This window comes from Ictidomys tridecemlineatus, chromosome 11 (genome assembly GCF_052094955.1).
Source record: "Ictidomys tridecemlineatus isolate mIctTri1 chromosome 11, mIctTri1.hap1, whole genome shotgun sequence".
Taxonomy (NCBI): domain Eukaryota; kingdom Metazoa; phylum Chordata; class Mammalia; order Rodentia; family Sciuridae; genus Ictidomys; species Ictidomys tridecemlineatus.
The window spans coordinates 33,585,661-33,608,296 of NC_135487.1; the positions used below are offsets into that span (position 1 = coordinate 33,585,661).

The window sequence follows — 22,636 nt, forward strand, 5'->3', positions numbered from 1 at the left end:
TGATAGACAGTGAGAAAGTTACCTTCTATATACTTTAAAAGTCTCTGAGGAGGTAATAAAGGGAATCGAATTGGGTCCAGCACTTCTACCACATGTTTTCTTCTCTTTCCCAGATCTTTCAGAATCCATTGCATTGCAGCTAAGAAGACCTGATATTCATCCTCAATGCTAAGCTCTTCACTTCGTAATATTTTGATCAGCTGATCTTTTGTAAGTGCCAGGAACTCTTCCCCATTATGAACCTCCAAGAAATGGACATGGATGTAGTTTTCTGTGAATTCCAAAAGATCATGGCAGGCAATTTGCTCAGAGAACTGAAAGATTCCAATGCAGTTCAATGGATCAACTTGTCCTTTGAGAAATTCACAGCAAAGATTAACAACTTCAGTTAATTGTAGCATGTCTGCTGCGACAATCAACTCCTGAACATTGTTCACAGCTATGTTCACTATACCTGGGGAAGTAGGGAGACAAAATAGCCAATAAGATAAAAACATTTGATTACCATACTCAAAAAATATTTTACTTGACTACATAAAGAGTTTAATGTCAGGGGTCTGGGGTTGTAGCTCAGTAGTAGAGCACTTGCCTAACGTGTGAGGCATTGGGTTTGATCTTCAGCACCACATAAAAACAAATAAACAAAATAAAGGTTAAATTCTACAAAAAAGAGTTTATTGTTTGCAAAATAAAAGTTTGGTAAAAAGGCAACAAAGGATTTTTGGAATGAGCATAAAACTTAAAATAAAAATGATATTAACATTTTGGAATACTTATAATGAACCAGACACAGTATTAATTCCTTCATAGACTTATTTAACCTTCACTTCGACTCAAAATGGCAAGTATCATTTTTATTATTATTGTACTCAGGAAACAGAATCAGAAAGTTTAAGTAACTTTCCCCTTCTTAAATGGCCAAGCAAGTAACATCTAAATCCATGTTTTTGGTTTGTTGGTTTCCCTTGGATTTTATAGTACTGGGAATCAAGTCCAGTGCCTACCATATACTAGGAAAGTGTTCTACATCCCCAGTCCTTTTTAAAAAAGTTTAATTTTGAGGGCCGGAGTTGTGGCTCAGTGGTAGAGCACTTGCCTAGCAAGTGTGAGGCCCTGGGTTAGATTCTCAGCACCGCATATAAATAAATAAATAAAATAAAGGTCTGTCAATATCTGAAAAAATATTTTAAAAATAAAAAAAAAGTTTAATTTTGGGCTGGGGATGTGGCTCAAGTTGTAACACGACTGCCTGGCATGCGTAGGGCGCTGGGTTCGATCCTCAGCACCACATAAAAATGAAATGGGGATGTTGTGTCCACGAAAACTAAAAACATAAAATAAATATTAAAAAAAAAGTTTAATTTTGAGATACGGTCTTGATAAATTGTACAGTCTGGCCTCAAAAAATTTTTTAATGTTTTATTAATTGTAGATGGACACAACACCTTTATTTTTACTTATTTGTTTTTATGTGGTGCTGAAGATTGAACCCAGTGCCTTACATGTATGAGGCAAGCGTTCCACCACTGAGCCACAACTCCAGCCCATGGCCTCAAATTTTTGATCCTTCTGCTTCAGCCTCCTGAGTAGGTGGGATTATAGGCCAGCACCACTGTGTTCGGCTAAAGTACATTCTTTTCACATAAACATACAGGTATGTAACAAACATCACTAAGGAACTAGGGAAAGTAAGATAAAGGCTTTATCATCAATTGTTATTTTTTGGTGAGGGGGAGGTACCAGGGTTTGAACTCAGGGACACTCGACCATTGAGCCACATCCCCAGCCCTATTTTGTATTTTATTTAGAGACAGGGTCTCACTGAGTTGATTAGCACCTCACAGTTGCTGAGGCTGGCTCTGAACTCTCAATCCTCCTGCCTCAGCCTCCTGAGCCGCTGTGATTACAGGCGTGTGCCACAGCGCCTGGCTCTTGATCTTCAATTATGATAAAGTGTTTTAAATTACATAATGACTTTGGGAGGACATCAAAGAGCTAATTATATTTAATAGGGGACAGAAATCACTGTAATTATCCTACATAATAAGAATAAACTCTTGGGGCTGGGGTTGTGGCTCAGTGGTAGAGTGCTTGCCTACCATGTGTGAGGCACTGCGTTCAATCCTCAGCACCACATAAATAAACAAATAATGTTATTTTAAAAAGTTAAAAAAAAAAGAATAAACTCTCCATTCCATCTCACATTTTCCTTTTACTTTATGCCTTTTATTATAATCACTTCATTAAACTTTTTGTCCAAAGTTTGTTTTCCTGATTAGATTTATAAAGTCTGTCAAGGCAAGGTTTGCCCCCTCTGTATTCCTAATGCTCAAAACATATTAGATGCTCATAATTTTTTTTTTTTTTAATGAGCTGGGCATGGTGGCACATGGCTGTAATTCCAGCAGCTTGGGAGGCTGAAGCAGGAGGATTGCGAATTCAAAGCCAGCCTCAGCAACTTAGCAAGATCCTGTCTCCACAAATAAAAATGGCTGGGAATGTAGCGTGGTGGTAAAGCATCCCTGGGTTCAATCCCTTGGTACCAAAAAAAAAAAAAAAAAAAATTTAATGAAAGAATGGACAAATAGGGGCTGGGGTTGTGGCTCGGTGATAGAGCACTTGCCTAGCATACGTGAGACACTGGGTTTGATTTTCAGCACCATATACAAATAAATAAAATAAAGGTCCATCAAAAACTAAAAAAAAATTTTTTAGATGGCCAAATAGATTAAGGTGAAAGGAAGGATATGGCTCAATGAATGCAAACTGAAAATTTTCCAAAAGTATAAAAAATGAAATCCAGCAAGTCGGGGGAGTTGGTGGTAGGGGCTACAGAGAAAACTGAGGTTAGACTACTGGAATGAATGGGAATTCACTGCAAATTTGGATAAGATAAGATCATGGGTTCCGATGTAAGAGGACTGAATGACTACTATTAGATGGATAATACCAAGAGTTGCTTGAGAGTAAGAAAAGAATGCCCTTCAACTTAACAGAACTTTATAGTTTACTAAGGACTTTCATGTTTGCTAAAATTTATCTCATTCAACCTTTACATGAACTATAAAGTGCTATGATCTCCACTTTACAAATAAAGAAAAACAGATACTCACAGGCTTATTTGTATTTTGTAAGCACCTAACCTGCACAACTATAAAGCTCTGTTAAGGCAGAGACTTTGTCTCATTTACTGTCATATTCCAGCACCTAACTCAAAAATGGATTCAATAGATATTTGTTAAAAGAATAAATGAATGATTGACTAATGTTAAATGAAATGTCTAGTATCACTCAGTTAATTAGTACCATAATTAGATCTCAAACCCAAGTCAGTAGACTCCAAGTGAAGTGCATAAAAATCTAAGATGAGAAATACACATTAAGACACCTTAGGGCTGGGATTGTGGCTCAGCAGTAGAGCATTTGCCTAGCATGGGTGGGACCCAGGTTCGATCCTCAGCACCACATAAAAATAAAGGCATTGTGTTGTGTCCATCTACACCTAAAAAATAAATATTAAAAAGAAAGACACCTTAGAATTGTGAATGGTTAGTAAAGAAAGAGAGATCAGAAGGCGATCCTCAGGGTTATACAAAATGATATATAAGAGGAAAGGAGGGGTAAGACAAGATAATACAAATGGAAGAAATGATTTACAGTAGAAGGGGTAGAGAGAGAAAAGGGGAGGGGAGGGGAGGGGAGGGGAAGGGGGATAGTAGAGAATAGGACTGACAGCAGAATACATCAGACACTAGAAAGGCAATATGTCAATCAATGGAAGGGTAACTGATGTGATACAGCAATCTGTATACGGGGTAAAGTTGGGAGTATAACCCGCTTGAATCAAACTGTGAAACATGATGTATTAAGAACTGTGTAATGTTTTGAACGACCAACAATAAAAAAAAAAAAAAGAAATATATAGAAGGTTTTTCTGAGACACTGATTCTATTTCTTGATTTCTAGTTTAATAAATATTCACTTATAATTAAAAAAAAAAAAGAGAGATCAAAGAGAGATAAATTCAATAATAGATTTGCTGACCCCACATGCCAAAATAGGAAATGGTATTACAATGAAAATAAAAGGACATTATTGTAAGAACTAATTGTGTCAAAGACTACAAATTTCCCTGTCTCAATACATTTTAATTTCATCCTTACTAAGAGAAACTTGATTTGTTTTGGGTGGCAACTATGCCCTGCTGAAAACTGCAGATAGATATGAAATTTTAAATGAGTATGGCCCTCAGCATACAGGCAGTAGTTGTTAGGAAGGACTACCAGAAAAATTTTTAAAAACATAGATTCATATGGCAGACCCTTTTGTCTTTCTCCCTTCCTCCCTCCTGGCTGGAGGTTAGTGAGTAAGAGAGTGGAAGCTATAACCTACAGATAATGGTGCAAAAGATTAGAATATTTGGACACTAGGGGCTGGGGTTGTAGCTCAGTGGTAAAGTGCTTGCCTAGCAAGTGTGAAACACTGGGTTCAATCCTCAGTACCACATAAAAATAAATAAATGAAATAAAGGTATGGTGTCCATCTACAACTAAAAAAAATTTTTTTAAAATATTTGGACACTAATAATATTATAAAGCCACCACACCAGGCTTGGAATGCCTACTATGTATTCATTTTTGTGGAAAAATAAACTCCTATATTAGCAAGCTATTTTATGTCTATTTCCATCAGTTAAATGCTGTTGGAAATAACTGGTAACTGATTTTACCTCAAATGTCAATCCTCCACAATATTATTTTACCCCAATGTACTCGATAGCTTTTAGTTCTTGGCGGACCACCTTTAACTTCTTTGATGGAAGTGCTCATCACCAGCAATATAGTGATGAAGCCATGAATGAACATCTTTTCCACTAAATACCTTGTTGCCATAGTCAGACAACAGAAGCAGAATAGACAACTTCTGGTATTTCTTCTGTTTTTATATTGTTCAATACTAATTCCACGGATTAATTTGGGTTGATTCATTTTTTTTTTCCAAATAAATGAAGCAGGAAGAATGTAGGAAGGAGTTTAATTAGCCTATACAAGTCATTTGGAGTAATGAGTTCAAGAATCCCTCAATGTAAGAACTGCACTGTTTTTAGCAAATAAAAGATAATTAATTATAGCCCCAAAATTAAGATTATCATTGTTTTTTCTGAAATTTTCCAAAAAAGGAATATGAAACAATACAAAGAAATCACTTTTTGTCACTTTGTATATTTAAATGCCATGCATGAAAAAAACAATACTTTGTTTATCTTGTACAAAGTAGTCTCTTGAACAGCACAGTAAACAGCATTGGTGGCACATGCCTGTAATCGCAGTGACTTGGAGGCTGAATCAGGAGGATTGCAAATTTGAGTCCAGCCTCAACAACTTGGAAAGGCCCTAAGCAACTTAGCAAGAAGACCCTGTCTTAAAATAAAAAAAACTAAAAGGTGCTGGGGGTGTAGCTCAGTGGTTAAGCACCCTGGGTTCAATCAAAAAAGAAAAAAAAAAAAAGGAGAAGAGTATAGTGTATTGTCAAAACTAACCCAAATAAACAGGTTTTGTTTTCAAACTTTTTTTTTTCTGATTTTAAGAGTAATATATATTCACTGTGGAAAAAACTTTTAAACAGAAAAGCATAAAAATAAAAGGAAAATCACACATTTTTCCATCACAGACACACTGTATTAACACTTCAAAAAATTTCTTTCAACTTCTTTTTTCTATGCATATAAATGTTGCATATCATTTAAGACTATATATAGTTCTTATATGCATTTTTAATGTCATAGAAATGCTTCAAAATGTTTTAAAAATAAGTTTTAACTAAAATAATGTATGCTGATTATAAACAGTTTGAGGGGGAAGGGTAAAATAAGAATATTTGCATATTCAACCACTTTTTGGTAAACACTATCAACATTCTAATCTCTTTCTCACGCACACAACTTTTTTTTTGCAAAATTTAGGTTGCATTTATATTCTCATTTTTTTCGTTTAGTATATTATAAACTTTCTCCCATGAAACCATATTTTTGTAAATTTTCATCAAGTTCTAAGAAATAGTCCATTACACACACACACACACACACACACACACCATGATTTATTTAATTGCACAACCCACTGAGAGACAATTACATTGCATCCAATTATATATTATTATAAATAATGTCACAATAAAATTGTGGTTCACACACACACAAAAATGTGGTTCACAAATATTTGCTTGCATCATTAGTTAATTCCTTAGGATTCCTAGAAAAGGAGTATTGGGTCAAAATATAAGACCTTTTGCTGGACATGGTGTGTAACTATGGTCCTCAATACTCAAGAAGATAAGGCAGAAGGACCACTTGAGCCTGAGAATTCAAGGCCAGCCTGGATAACAAAGTGAGATCCCACCTTAAAAAAAAAACTTTTTGAAGTTTACTAAGTTACCTTCCATATAAAGTTAGATAGACTTCTGTTCCTATCATAGAGTATGAGTGATTGCATCATTCTTCACTCAAAGCAACAGGCTCATGTGACATACCTGTGTAAATGAAATCCAGAAGTAACTGAAAGATTCCAGCTTCAATTCCTAGAATCTGCACAACATCTTTTGAGGACTCTCTCATTCCTCCAGTGAACAAAGCTGCAAAGTATGGACTACTGGCAGCCAAAACTAGTCGATGAACATTAAAAGTTTCCTTCCCAACTTGCAACTGCACATCACAAAAATGCTGTCCATTTCTCATTTTATTGATCTGGGCCAAGATGAGTTGAGCATGTTTGTCTGATGAAAATGGATTATCACCAGCCTTGGAATGGCCTTCATTCGCCATAATGATCACAGATTAATTAAAAGGACTATTGCCCATAGTCTGCTTTTACCCTGAAAAACAAAATACAAAGAGATCAAAAAACATGTTTTGTATTTAAAATTCCTTAAGCTTATAATTTACTTAGGGATATCAAATACACATGAAACAAACAGGACTAAATCTTGTGGTACTACTTCTAATACAGTTTCAGAGAAGAGAATAAATAATGGGTGCTAAAACATTTGGAGCTATCACACAGAAGAAATGGGACCTGAACTGGATACTAAAAGATAAACAGCATTAAAGTATGAGGAGAGTTCATATGCTCCTCTGGGTAAAGAAAATAAGGCACAATCGCAAAGTTTTTGCACACTGCAGTAAGGAAGCACACATCACAGCCAGAATGAACTTTCAAAAATAAATTATGATCATGGCTGGGGTTGTGGTTCAGTGGTAGAGCATTCGCCTAGCACATGTGAGGCACTGGGTTTAAACCTCAGCATCACATAAAAATAAATTAATAAGGGCTGGGTTTGTGGCTCAGTGGTAGAGCACTTGCCTAGCATGTGTGAGGCCCTGGCTTCAACCTTCAGTACCACATATAAATAAAGGTACTGGGTCAATCTATAACTAAAAAATAATAATAAAAAAAATGAGGGGCTGGGGTTGTAGCTCAGTAGTTGAGTACTTGCCTCGCATGTGTGAGGAACTGGGTTCAATTCTCAGCACCACATAAAATAAATAAATAAATGAATGAATAAAATAAAGGTATTGCATCCATCTACAACCAAGACAGAGAGAAAGAAAGAGCTTTAAAAAAATAAAATAAAACATTGTGATCAGTCAAAATGTCTACTTAAAATTCTTCAATTTGTTTGCTTCCCTTAACACACAAAAGTCTTTCTGGATCTTTGTGGTAATCTAGCCTATGTTCAAATATAACTTTCTACTACAGGAAGCCTTCCCTGTCCCTCACCCCTCTGGGTTTGGTGATCACCTTAAGCTTACACATATTTTATAGCCCTTGTCTCACTCTATCTTGTCAGATACCCTAACATTCTAATCCCAACACACACACACACACAGTTTTTTTTTTTGTTGTTGTTGTTGTTGTTGTAGATGGATCTTTATTTTATGTATTTATAAGCAGTGCTGAGGATTGAACCCAGGGCCTCATACATGCTAGGCAAGTACTCCACTACTGAGCCACAACCCCAGCCCCACACACACAGTTTTTTGAAAGAGGGTCCCTTAAGGGTAGGGAAGGACTACCTTTCATAGCTCTAGTACCTATCTCAACATACATTAGCTTTTCAAATGTTTGTTAAGCAATTGAGAAATACAATGAGAAATAACAACTTAGGTTGGTTTTTGTTTACTTTAGCTTCTTTACATACTAATTGTAATTCTCACAATAATTAAGAAGTGGGGGGAAAAAGACAATCTTATCTAATGAGAAGGAAATTTCATTAAGCTCAAAGTTTCCCCAAAGATAAAGTTTTAGTATAATGACAGTTTCATTATCTGAATCCAGGTGGTCTGACTCTAAGTCCATGGCTTTTTCCACCATATCACATTACAAATAATTTATTAGCCCACATTATAGAGAAAGGGCCTTGAAACCCAAGCACAGAAATTTGGACCTGAATTTTCATAGGTTTAACAAAAATAAACATGAACAATAGCCATATTTCAGAACTGTATGGTTTTTCAGAGGCAGCATCTAAGAGATAACAAACTTCTATTAAACAGTGTTAGAGGGGCTGGGGCTCAGTGGTAGAACACTTGCCTAGCAAGTATGAGGCACTGAGTTTGATCCTCAGCATCACATAAAAATAAATAAATAAAATAAAGATATTGTGTCCATCTACAACTAAAAAACATTAAAAAAAAACGGTGTTAGAGCTTCAGGAATGAGAATCAAAGGGATAAATCCAAATTACTTTTTAGAATAAAGAAATCATAATATCCCCTAATATAAGAGATATGGAAAGAAAGCAGAAAGGAAACCTAAAATGAATAAGGTTTTATAATTTAGGTAGCAAGGAGAATTCAAAGTAAGATTGAAAGAAATGATTGGGCTGACATTAGGTAAACAAGTTCCATTTATAGTATCCAGTCAAGCTTATCAAAGTTAAAATAACTAAGCCAATTATCATGACTATCTAAATTAACTTATTGAAAAATTTGAATGGTTCTAAGGTAGCTGCTAAAACTTCACATCAGCATGTACATTTTCTTTAATTGTAGATGGATACAATACTTTTTATTTATTAATTTTTATGTGGTGCTCAGGATTGAACCCAGTGACTCACCCTTGCTAGGCAAGCACTCCACTACTGAGCCACAACCCCAGCCCCAGCATGCACATTTAATTAACATATAGAAATTCAACTAGCAGATGATGTTAAACATGACAACATTTTCAATCTTTTCTCTGGTTTCAGATTTCTCCCTGTCAACAGATTTTGAACCCCAATGGGGTTCAGCTACAGGGTAACCCCTTCATCTCCTACTTAAAGCATCAAGCACAGCCACTCAGTTAAAATGTTGCCTCCTGCTACCAGAAAGAGTGCTGAACAACCCACTCTGGTAGCATACAGCAGAAATCCTCGTCTATTACTACTTTCTTAGTATCTGCTGACACTATCCCGCTGCCAGTGGAGTCCCTCATTCCAAAAGGTGGCAGGAAGGGTGATCCTATTTCCAAAGGAAAAGAGCAGGATCCTGGGAAACTGCAGAAGGATGTAAGACCATGCCTCAAGCGACCCAAACTTGAAAGACAGATTACTGAGAAGTAAAGACCTGTGTTTACTGGCCTTGGATGCACGTAGAGAGTATCTGGAAGCTGCTTCAGCAAATGGTGCCTGAAAGAATTCTGGACGACTGTCGGAGAAGAGGGTAGATGAAGGAAGGAGGGAGAGAAAGAAAAACCAGAAAAACAAAACTGAGGTTCTAAGTGCTTGGCTTGGGGGCCGGACCTATAGAACTACCCATAACCTCCTGCAACACTAAAGGTGGACACTCAATCCGGAGCTACCGAAAGAGCAGGCAAGGGATCTCAGACGACTGAGGGGACAGCAGGGCAGCCAGGGACATGGCCCCCTTTTCTCCAGTGCAGCGGGGAGAGCAGAGGCCTCAGCTTTCCAGATAAGAGGACTCCAGTGAGGGCGCAAACACTGCCAGAGGTACGCCTGAGGCGACAGGACAGGAGAAGAGAAACCAGTTCCAGAGCTCCTCTCCGTCTATTCCTCCCGGGTCCTCAGAGCCGGACACAGCCGGACACAGCAGAAGAGGAAGTTCCCAGACCCATCACAGTCGCACCGCGGACGCAGGCCCTTCTTACCCGCCGCTTCCCCTTCCCGCCGGTGCCCGCTCAGGCCCTGCGCGCGCAGTCGTGACCCGCACAGGCGCGGAGAGGGCGGGGGAAACCCGGCGGGGTGACGGGGTGGTGCGGTCCCCAGAAGGCTGAAAGCCAGGCCGGGCCGGGTGAAGCGTCTGCGGAGCTCGGCGGGCCTGGCTTTTCTCTGCGCGTGCGCCGGGTTCTTCCGCTCGCACTGTACGCCCCGCTGTGGCCCTGGGACTGGGCTCGCCTCCTTCCGGGCGCGCGGCCGGGTGGCAAGCCTGTCCTCCTGCTGGCTGGGGTTGGCCCGCTCGCCCTTTCCATTCCGACCACGCTCTGGATTCCTGTGGCGTCCCAGTCAGAACGCGGACCTCAGTGTTGCCAGATAGAAATTGTGCCTCTCGACCCGTCTCGGATTATTTTCTGAGCTCTGCTTGTCTGAGCCCAGCACTGAAGGAACTACTTGAGGGAATGGAGAACTCCGAACGCCTAGTGTTTTTTCACTGTTGTACCTCATAATCTGTCATATTAGTGATTTTTAAACTTTTTTTTAAATCCCAGTCCATGGTGCACAAAACCGATTTATATCAAATCCAATATAAACAAAACTTTCACAAAACTATATATTTACTACCCATTATGCACTAAATTTCTTTTATTTCACTACTCAAATTGCAGGAAATGTTGAAGACCTGGAAAAGAGTAAAAGAGATTACGGAGTGCCCATTCAGTGTAAGACTGGGCATTGTCTAGCAGAGACTGGAAAGATTTGAATCCTTAAGTACCTCTGATTTTCTAGTGACTAGACTGATATATAGGAAGACTGATAGTATTTAAAATAACTTGTCAGTTTGGTATAAAATATATTCCAGAACATTACATTTTTTTGATGTGTGTGTGTGTGTTTGTTTATTTGTTTTGGGGATACCGGGGATTGAAATCAGGGGCACCCGACCACTGAGCTACATCCCCAGCCCTTTTATTTAGAGACAGGGTCTCACTTGGTTTCTTAATGCCTTGCTTTTGCTGAGGCTGGCATTGAACTCGGGATCCTCCTGCCTCAGCATCCCAAGCCACTGGGATTACAGGCATGAGCCAGCGTGCCCAGCCTTCATATTTTTTGATATGAGCATGTCAGGAGTTTTAGAAAACACTTAATACAGAGCAGATCAGTTCATCAACAGACCTTCCTCAGTGGTGTGGAAGGTCTTACAAAATAGTTATTTCAGGACCCTTGTCTGATCTTGGCCCTATAAACTATTCCTCTTACAACAGAAAGAACAGAGATAAATTAAGGGAAGGCAGAGATATGTTTGCTCAAATGGCTTAATTACTAAGACATCTTAAGCAAGACCCTACACAAACAACAGACCAGAGATTTCCAGACTAGGAAAGCAAGATGATTAAGACTGGGCCCCACCAACCATAAATTCTGTAAAACCAGTTTCAGTTAGGACTGGTCAGCCAGGCCAATGACCAAGGCATGCCCTTAGGTTGTTAGCTAATGTACTCTGTCAATCCAGAGACAAGAGATGATACTTGGATGGGACTTTTTAACAGTCTCCTTCCTACCCAATAAAAGCTGGGACACAAAGAAGTGAATTATTGCTCTTTTCTCTGAGAGGACCTACTCTCCTTTGATAGTGTTTCCACCATCCCCTTCTTATTTCTCTTCTAATAAACTTTGCTATACCTTCACTAAGTCCTGTGTCTTGCTTGAAATCCTCTCATTCAAAGACACAAGAATTCAGGGCTGAGATTTGGCTCAGTGGCAGGATGCTTGCCTCCCTTGTGTGAGGCACTGGGTTCAATCCTCAGCACCAAATAAAAATAAATAAAGTTAAAAAAAAAAAAGACACAAGAACTAAGAACACGACTCCATCTCCAATAAGATCTTATCTCAGGTATGATCTTATCTCCATTATCAGTATTAAGCTGCTTTTGCTTAATGAAGATCCATTTCAACATTTCTGATTTTTAGTAAATTCATATGAAATTCCTATAACATGCTGCTGGCTCTCTCATTAGGAGATAAAAGATTTGCTATTTCATTTTACATTTGAGAGTCATGATCTTACTTTTCGAAAAAATTAAGCCTCAGCACCACTAAAAATAATTTCACTATTACTATTTTACTTTTAATTACTATTGGCTTCGACTCACCAATTTGAAAAGCTCTGCTTTAGGGTGTATGCCTGCCGCAGTCTGGCTGGGCACAAAATAATCGAGCCTCAACGAGGCACTTCTAGGTTCAAATCCCGTGAATGCCACCCATGCAGCCCTTCCAGCAGCCACCAACCGGAAAATCCCACCTCCAGAACTTCCCCAACCAAAGCGAACTCTCCAGGAATCCCCGAGAGAACTCCAAAGTAGCGGGTGCCCAGGCAGACAGCAGGGGTCTAATATACAATTGAAAACACAGCTTAACATAACCATCTGTCATCTCAATGGCTCAATGGCGTCACCTCTCAACCACTCCCTTCTGGCACAAATGCCATGCGTCATTCCAACTGGGCTGTGGCTCTCAGCATATGCCCAGAAGAAAAATTGCTGCAACAGGATCTGTGTGCATCTTTGATCTCCCTAGAAAATATTTCTTTTCCAAACTGTTTGTTCCAATCTATATCCCCATCAGCAGTGAATAGCATTCTTTTGCTTTGCATCCTTGACAGCATTTAATATTGTTAGAAGTTTCAATATTGTATTATCTGGTAGGTGTAAAGTGGTATTTCATGTTTATTTTCATTTGCATTCCCTGATTAGTGATATTAGGTAGTAAAAAGATGTTTATAGAGTGTTACAGACTGAATTGTTTCTGATTCACATGTTGAAGCCCTAGCCCCAATGTGATAGTATTCGGAGATGGGGCCTTTCAGAGGCAAACAAGTTTAAATAAGGCAAACAGGATTGCAACTTTGAGGCCAGCCTCTGCAGGTTAATAAGGCTCTAAGCAATTTAGTGAGAACTTATCTCAAAATAAAAAATAAAAAGGACTGGGGAGGTGGCTCAGAAGTAAAATGTCCTTGTGTTCAATCCCTAGTACTAAAAAAAAAGAAGAAAGAAAGAAAGAAAGAAAAAAGAAAAGGAAAAAAAAGAAAGAAATCTACTTCCCAGCCCCCCAGAGCTGTGAGAAATAAATTTCTGCTGCTTAAATCATGCAGTCTATGGTATTTTGTATTTTGCACAAATGTAGACCAATTGAGTATCTTTTTCTATAAAAGACTACTCATGAGTTTTACCCATTTTTTAAATGATTTTTTTTTTTTTTTTGGTACTAGGGATTGAATTCAGGGGACTCGACCACTGAGCCACATCTTTAGTCCTATTTTGTATTTTATTTAGAGAAAGGATCTCACTGAGTTGCTTAGCACCTCATTTTTGCTGAGGCTGGCTTAGAACTCTCAATCCTCCTGCCTCAGCTTTCTGAGCCACTGGGATTACAGGAGCACACCACCGTACCCTGTTTGTTTGTTTTATTCAAATTTGTTATGTATGACATTATATATATGCATTACTACAATTAATATTACACATATAAATCACAATTTTTCATATCTCTGGTTGTATACTAAGAGGTTTTTTGGCTTTTTTTATGTGTGTGTGTGGGTTCTGGAGTTGGAACCCAGGGCATGTAAGCAAGGGAAGTACTTTACCAACTGAGCTATATCCCTAGCCTTAACTGATTTTTTTTTTTTTTTTAAAGAGAGAGTGAGAGAGGGGGACAGAGAGAGAGAGAGAGACAGAGAGAGAGAGAGAGAGAGAGAGAGAGAGAGAGAGAGAGAGAGAGAGTTTTAACATTTATTTATTTATTTATTTTTCTTAGTTCTCGGCGGACACAACATCTTTGTTGGTATGTGGTGCTGCTGAGGATCGAACCCGGGCCGCACGCATGCTAGGCGAGCGCGCTACCGCTTGAGCCACATCCCCAGCCCCGCCTTAACTGATTTTTTAAATTGATTCATATGAGGATTTTTTTTGGGGGGGGGAATCCAGTACTAGGGATTGAACTGAGGGACACTTTACTACCAAGCCACATCCCTTGTCCTTTTTATTTTTTATTTTGTGACAGGGTCTCAGCAATATATTGCTGAGAGTTTTGCTAATTGCTGAGGCTGTCCTCAAACTTGCCATCTTCCTGCCTTACCTCCCAGATCACTGGGATTACAGATGAGTACTGTAATGCACCACAAGGATTTTTTTTAATCATACATATTGTTAATATTTTCTTCCCCATGTGGTTTGTCTATACCTTTTATTTATTGCCTCTTTTGATGAACAAGAGTTCACAGTTTTACAATTTATTAAACCATTTATTCATGTTTCTCCTATTCATTTATTTTTGCAGTGCTGGGGATTGAGCCCTGGACATCCACATGCTAGGCAAGTACTCTACCACTGAGCTACTTCACCACAGCCCCAATTTGCACTATTGATGTGTGTTTAAGAAACTCTCAGCAACTTAGCAAGTCCCTAAGCAACTTAGTGAGACCTTGTTTTAAAGTAAAAAATAAAATGGTCTGAGAATGTGGCTCAGTGGTAAAGCACCTCTGGGTTCAATCCCTAGTACAAAAAAAAAAAAAAATGAAGGAAGGAAGGAAAGAAAAGAAACTCTTTTTTATTTTTATGTTTTAGTTGTAGGTGGACACAATATCTTTATATCATTTATTATGTGCTGCTGAGGATTGAACCCAGTGTACTAGGTGAGCACTCTACTACTGAGCCGCATCTAGCCCCACACATTTAATTCTTTAAGTCACTAAGAAGCAGTTTTGTGTTCTGATTGGGATAGAGATCCCATATCTTCCCACCACCACCATATATGTAAACAATTGTCATATATTGAATAGTTCTTATTTCTCCACTGATCTGCAATGCCAGCTCCCTCCTATATTGTATTTCCCTTTGGGCTGTGATTCATTCTCATTCAATTTCATTGGTCTATTCATTGCTACCTTACTGTTTTAATTACTACAGCTTTTTAAAGTCTTGATATCTAGTAGATTAAGTTTCCCTATCTTGTTCTTCAGTAGTGTCTGTTATTTCTGGCAATGTTGATTCCTCTATATTGATTTTAGAATCAGTCTGTTTAGTTTTACACACACATTTCTTGCATACACATACATACACAGAAGTTGAGGTTCTTATTAGAGTTTCAGTAACTCTATGGGACAATTTGTAGATAATTAACGTCTCTATGATATTGAGTATTTTTATTTCATAAAATTAAATTCTAAAAATAATTTAGGGGCTGAGTTTGTGGCTCAGCGGTAGGTAGAGCGCTCACCTAGCATGTGTGAAGCCCTGGGTTCAATCCTCAGCACCACATAAAAATGAATAAATAAAATAAAGATATTGTGTCCAACTACAACTAAAAAAAGTAAATTAAAAAAATATTTTTTAAAAATTTAGGTTTTATTTTATCCACAAGAATTTTGTATTCTTTTTTTTTTTTTTTTTTTTTTTTGAGTGGGGGTACCAGGGATTGAACTTAGGAACACTCTACCACTGAGCCCCAGCCCCAGCCCCTATATTAAAGTGTAACTTATAAATTAGGAACAGTAAGAGATAACAACAATAATTAATAATTAAACATAACAATTATAACAATATACTATAATAGGTTATTCAAAATTTGTGAATTGTTTATTTCTAGAATTGTCCATTTAATATTTTTGGACCATGTTTTCCTTGAAATTAGTGACCATCAGTTTATAGTCATTTACCTAGTCAACCTACCTAGTTGACTGCTTTTTTCTTCTACTATGCTTAGCAGCCTGCCTGGATTCAGAAAAGCAACTGTTTGGATTGGTTCAGCAACTGTTTGGATTGGTTCAGGGATAGAATTTGGCTTGGTAGATAACATGAGAAGAAACTTGGGTCAAGGATTTTTAGGATTTCCTAAGATGGTGGTTGAAGTGATTGACTTGAAAAGTCACTTTCAAAAGTCCCAGAAAACTTATTTACTCTGTTACCTGCATTGCAAATTTTGGTGCTGGTAGCTTATCCATAAAATTCAGGAGGCAGAGGTGGATGGAAGAAAACAGATTTATTTGGAACTGGCCCTAAGGAAAAGAGAGGAGACCTTTTCTCTCAAATCTTCATTTTTAGGAGATTTGGGTGTGAGCAGATTTTATAAGAGGAAAAGGGGTAGTATGGGACAAAAAAGCAGGAAATAAACATATGTAGACTTAGCTAAGCAGTAGTAGCCAGGAGAATATGTTATAATTCCTGTTTTTGAGGCCTTCTGTCTCCTTCCCAGGCTTTGAGGCCAGTCCTCAGTTTCCATTCTCAGTTTGAGGAAGCTCAGTTGCAGAAAAACAATTTATCAGGAAATTCGAGAGATTGGGGCTTAATTTTAAAGGGGCTCTAGTGCAAATAGAACATGCCAACTTGCTCAAGGCCCCAGATAATTTTGTGGCTAAGACGTACTGTTTGCTAGGTTCTCCATTTGCTAACTTTTCTATTTTATTTATTTATTCATTTATTCATTCATTCATTTTGGTACTGGGGATAAAAGCTATGGTGCTTTACCAATGAGCAGTATCCCAGTCCTTTTTATTTTTTATTTTGAAACAGAGTCTTAGTAAGTTGCTAAAGTTCTCACTAAGTTGCTGAGGCTGGTCTCAAATTTGCCATCTTCCTGCCTCAGTCTCTTGAGTCACTAGGATCATAGGCATGGGCCATCACACCTGGCTTATTATTATTATTATTTTTTTTTTTTGAGAAAAAGGAAAAAGAAGGTTTATTGCTTTGCTGGCATAAAAGAAACACAGGAGACTCCTGTCCCAAAGGCTGTGATTCTGCCCATCTGCAGAAAGGAGGGGCTTTTATAGAGATGACTCAGAAAAAAAAAATGAGATTAGGAAGGAGAGATAAGAAAAGAAAAGATTTGAGAAAAGGAGATCAAGAAAGAGAAGTTTAGGGAAAAAGGAGATTGGAAAAAAAACGTAGTTTTAATGCCACAAGGGATATAGTCAAAGCATCAAATGAACCCCTGTTACAGCAAGACACCACATAGCCCGAGAGGCTGGGGCCCAAGTCTGAGAGAACTTTTGTAAGCCCCTGTGACTTATTTTTCTTTTGCCCTTTATGTCTTGTTATTATTTTTATTTTATTTTTAGTGCCAGAGATTGAACTCAGGGGTACTAGACTCATAGCCACATCCCTAACCCTATGTATTTTATTTAGAGACAGGGTCTCACTGAATTGCTTAGCACTTCCCCATTGCTGAGGCTGGCTTTGAACTTGCAATCCTCCTGCCTCAGCTTCCTGAGCCGCTGGGATTACAGGCATGTACCACTATCCCTGGCCTATCTTGTCATTCTTAAAGTCCAAGTTGACCCACTCAAAAATATGCCCAACAGGTTGAAAATCATCAGCTGAAAAGGTCTAATTTAACAAGATCTGATATGATTTACAAGGGGTGCTTAGCAACTATAAATCTCCTTCTTAAAACTCCAAAGGATGTCTTCATCTGCTGAGCAGCTCTATATTCCTGTTGATTGCCTTGTCTAGAGGCTCCAAAAAGTTCATAGCAAAATATCATCCGTGTGGAGATTTACTATTCCTAATACTCAAGAGTTTAAATTCTAGTTTGCTCATCAGTAGTGAAAAAGCAAGGAAGTTGTATCTCACAATTTCTTTTTCTGCGTTCCTGGATTGGAAGGAGCACTCTAGCATTTATGAAATTAAAAAGCCTTTAACACTTGTCATTGGTTCTTACTATACATATAGGTGCAAGAGCTACAAAATATGAAGTCATTTAAAAACAGCATCAATGTCGGGCATGATGGTGTACACCTGTAATCCCAGCAACTCAGGAGGCTGAGGTAGAAGGATCTCAAATTCTAGGCCAGCCTCAGCAACTTACTGAGGCCCTAAGCAACTTAGTGAGACCCTGTCTCAAAATAAAAAATAAAGAGGACTAGGGATATAATTTAGTGGTAAAGTTCCTCTGAGTTCAATCCCCAGTACCCAAAGTAAATTTAAAAAACAACAAAAATCCCTTTCTTTCCTTTTGCAAATGTTTTCAAACCCCTACCATCGAATTTAGCATCTGCAGTATTAATATTGCAGCTGCCATGCATCTTAGTGGAAGGAAAGGAGGGTGTGACGAAATGGCCACACTGTCCCCTTCCCCTTCTTTCTTCTCTGGATTCAAGTTTTCTCCTAGGAACAGACTGTTTCCCTCTTCCTCTTGTAGGAAAAAGCATCGCACATCATTAACGTCTTTGGCCCACCCAAAGCACACTTGTTGGAACATTTGGCACCCTGTTCCTCCCCACAGCTATGATTGTGACAGTGAGAGGACCCAAGGCGAAATCAGCAAACTTCAGGAGGCTTCTCCTGGTGGGTTCATGGAGCGCACTGAGCTGGATTCCACCAGGCACGAGCGGTGACAGTGTGCGTGAAATGTTGTGTGTTGGTCACTGTACCCATCTTCGGTCTGCGCGGGATCTTTGTCCGAGTCTAGGAAAGGGGTGTAACTGCATTCCACTTTATGCTTTGAATGTAGACCTCGCTTCTCTGCCAGCTGCAGCTTATTTTATTATTATTATTTTATTTTTATTTTTTAGCAGCACTGGGGATCAAACCCTGGGCCTTGCACATGCTAGGTAAGCATCCTACCACTAAGCTGTACCTTCAGGCTTCTTTCTATTTTTACTGGGGTGTACTGAGGAAAGAAGTGGAAGATGACATGATAATGGTTTCTGGAGAAACATTAGTGAAAGGAAGGAAGAGTCACAGGATATGAAAACATGCCAAGAGCAGTATCACATAGTGCCTTGGTTGCCAGGAGAAGGACTTTGGCTTCTGAGTGTAATAATTATGTTATTAGTGTGTATATTTTGTTTTGTGGTTGTGGTTAATTGTTGTTTTGTTTTGTTTGAATGACAAATAGCTTGTACATATAAAAACTCAGTCAAGTTGTCTGAGGTCATAGTCTCTTGGTCTTTAAGAACTAGATGTACCCTTATGGTCTGACTGTTCAGCAGAGAGCACAGGCACTCTAGGGCCAGCTTCTCTTTCTAGTTTAGGCACTCTTCTCCAATGTTAGATCTTTTTTTTTTTTTTTTTTTTGTACCAGGGATTGAACTCAAGGGCATTCAACTGCTGAGCCACATTCCCAGCCCTATTTTGTATTTTATTTAGAGACAAGGTCTCACTGAGTTGCTTAACACCTTGCCATTGCTGAGACTGGCTTTGAACTGGTGATTCTTCAGCCTCCCAAGCCGCTGGGATTACTGCTGTACACCACCATGCCTGGCCAATGTCTAGATCTTTTACCTGTCCTTTTATTTATGTTATACATATACAGTATAATATGCAGACACATGTACACGGTGCAATGGTCAAATCAGGGTAAGTAGTGTATACATTACTTCAAATATTTATCATTCCTTTGTGTTGGAAACATTCAAACTCATCTCATTATTTTTTTTGTCTTTTTTAAAAATATTTATTTATTTCTTAGTTTTCCGCAGACACAACATCTTTGTTGGTATGTGGTGCTGAGGATTGAACCTGGGCCGCACGCATGCCAGGTGAGCGCGCTACCGCTTGAGCCATATCCCCAGCCCTGTTTTTGTTTTTAAAGGAAACACTTGTGATAGAAATGAGGAAGGACCCAGGAAAGGCTAAGAGAGCACAATCATAAGACCATCACAAGTATAATGTCATGTGACCTATCAAAATATAAATTATTTCCATTACCCCATAGAGCAAATCCAGGTCTTAGTGCATGCCTCATAAGCACTCTGTTACTGAACTACAACCCAGGTCCAAATAATTTTTAAAAATTAACACACTAGGGGCTGAGGTTATGGCTCGGTGGTATAGCACTTGCCTAACACGTATGTGGTACTGGGTTCAATCCTCAGTGCCACAAAAAAATAAATGAATAGAATAAAGATATTGCATCCATCTATAACTAAAATATATATTTTTTTAAAATTAACACATTATGCATGTATAGTGTGATATGAAGACATGTGTACACTGTGCAATGATCAAATCAGGGTAAGTAACATATACATTACTTCAAATATTTATCATTTCTTTGTGTTGGAAACATTCACATTCATGTCTTCTCATTATTTTGAAATATTCAATAAGTTATTATTAATTCTAGTCACCTCCTGTGTTATAACACACTAGGACTTAATCCTCCTCTCAACTGGTATTTTTGTATCAATTAAACTAATATAAATTTTGAGTACCCATTTTCCTTTTTTCTAACCACAAGTATTTTCATTATCTCTAAAGTACTTTTGCAAATTGCTTGGTAAACTTCTGGGACCAATTATTATAGTCAATCTCAACAGCTTAATATATAGCTTCCATTAATAAATAAATTCTTCATACCTAAGAGGCAATTTCTTACTCCCAGTGGACAGTTTAGAGTAGGATATTTGTATCTAGTGTATATAGTACTTTTAGTTACAGCAAATAGGCTTTTATATCCTCATATCAATTAGTCATTGGCTTCCCAGGGTTGCCCATCATTTAACCTTTCTGATATATGTGGGTGATGAAGCTAATGTCAAAAGTACAAGAGTAAGCCAATACCTGCATGATCTGGGGGATGGTTTACCAGGTTACAATCCTAGTAAAGATGATCTGAGAAGGATATCAACATGATCTGCATGCTCAACATCACATTCAACTATTGCAAAGTTCTATCAGTCTTATTGACTTAATATCTCTTTATTTTCACTTATTTTTTTGCAGTATTGAAGATTGAACCTGGGGTACTTTAACTCTGAGCAACATTCCCAGCCTTTTTCATTTTTTTTTATTTTGAAATAGAGTCTCACTAAATTGCCCAGACTGGCCCTGAATTTGTGATTCTCCTGCCTCAGGCTCCCGAGTAGCTGGGATTATAGGCATGCATCACTGTGACCTGCCTCTCTTTTTAGTTAAGTAACACAATAGGCTAAGTATAGTCTACAATGATTAATTATACATTGCAAAATAACAACGAAAGGAGAAGAATTTGAAAGTCCCTGATACGTAAAAATGATAACATGAGAAAATGGAAATGTTAATTACCCTGATTTGATTGTTTTCATTGCATACATATATTGAGTTACAATATTGCACCCCATAAGTTATTATATGCCAATTAAAAATTTAAAAATTTGGGCTGGGGCTGGGCCTCAGAGGGAGAGCGCTCACCTGGCATGTGTGAGGCACTGGGTTCGATCCTCAGCACCACATAAAGTAAAATAAAGACATTGTGTCCACCTATAACTAAAAAGTAAATATTTTTTTAAAAATTTACAAATTTAATATTTTATTAACCCATAGACTTCCTTTTCATTGTTTTATTTTACATTTTCTACAATGAACACTTATTTTATAATCAGAGACACTAATAACAAAAGTAAAAATACATAATATCATTATGAAATATGCTTATGTTGTGCCAAACTGTATACTAAACACTTTACATTTATTAATTCATTTATCCTTTGAGGTAGATACTAATCCTATGAAATAAGTACTATTATTATCTCCATTTTAAAGGTGAATGGATGTAATTTAATCAAAACAAAAATACTCTTCATCCAGTAATTTTATTGGATTTTATTAAAATTATTTTTCTAACGTTTTCCAAATAGCAACCACTTAAAGTTAAAAATAATCAAAAACAGAGCCTCCTAGTTCAGACTTAGACTCTGGGTTCAGATTCAGAGAAAGAAAAGGAAGAGATTTGACTATGATCAAATATTCACATTGGGACATTGATAAATTGGGAATTTTGTGCCACATCTTCCAGTTTCCGAATGTGAGCAAGGTTCTGAATTCTGAGAACCTTAAACTGACCTCTATACCATTTATAAATTATAAAGGAAAAAAATGTCCTTCCCAAGGGACTACACCAGCATACACTTATTTATTTATGTATTTATTTACTGGTGCTGGGGATTGAATCCAGGAGTACTTAATCACTGAGCCACATCCCCAGCCCTTTTTATATTTTGTTTAGAGACAGAGTATTGCTAAATTGCTGAAGCTGCCTTTGAAATTTGCAGTTCTCCTGCCTCAGCCTCCTGAATGCTGGGACTACAGACTTGAGCCACCACGCAAGGCTCGGCATACTTTGTTAAGCCAAGTGTCTAATTTCTTAGCCTTCTTAACAGAAAGGAAGGCCACACGCTGCAACCTTTGGAACTTGATTGATTCACCGAAGCCCTTTGCACCACACTTTATTGTGTTAAACATATAAATTTTATTTTTCACTTGACTCTGACAGGTTAGCATATCCTCTGTGTAAAGTGGAATATTCTCAGCCTTCTGAAAGTGTAATCCCTGCTCCCTCTAATCCAGCCATCGGGATGCCAATGTCTTTGGCTGCTCCCGAGTCTGGAGCTGGTCCCTGCGTGTAGAGCTCCAGGCTGCCTCAAAGTCTGGGCCTCACTGCCACAGAGCCCTTAACCCATAGATTTGAGATTACTCAGAGTACTGCATTTGTGGCTTCCTATACATAC

At 38.1% G+C, this 22,636-nt stretch overlaps 1 protein-coding gene across 5 annotated transcripts in view; it reads right to left on the minus strand.

The window, feature by feature from the left end:
• Nucleotides 1–10,374, minus strand: part of Ipp (intracisternal A particle-promoted polypeptide) — a 32,001-nt gene extending 21,627 nt beyond the window's left edge. Inside the window, exons 1-4 of one of the 5 annotated variants that reach the window (XM_078026174.1) lie at nt 10,146–10,370; nt 7,492–7,580; nt 6,529–6,870; nt 23–454 (exon numbers count right to left, since the gene is read on the minus strand). In XM_078026174.1, the coding sequence (XP_077882300.1) occupies nt 23–454; nt 6,529–6,820 (724 nt within the window). In that variant the 5' untranslated portion in view covers nt 6,821–6,870; nt 7,492–7,580; nt 10,146–10,370. Of the gene's footprint in view, nt 1–22; nt 455–6,528; nt 6,871–7,491; nt 7,581–9,604; nt 9,686–10,145 lie in introns of all 5 variants that reach the window. The other 4 variants (XM_078026175.1, XM_078026176.1, XM_005317978.5 and 1 more) reach the window with 4 other exon arrangements.
• Nucleotides 10,375–22,636: the final 12,262 nt, after the last annotated feature.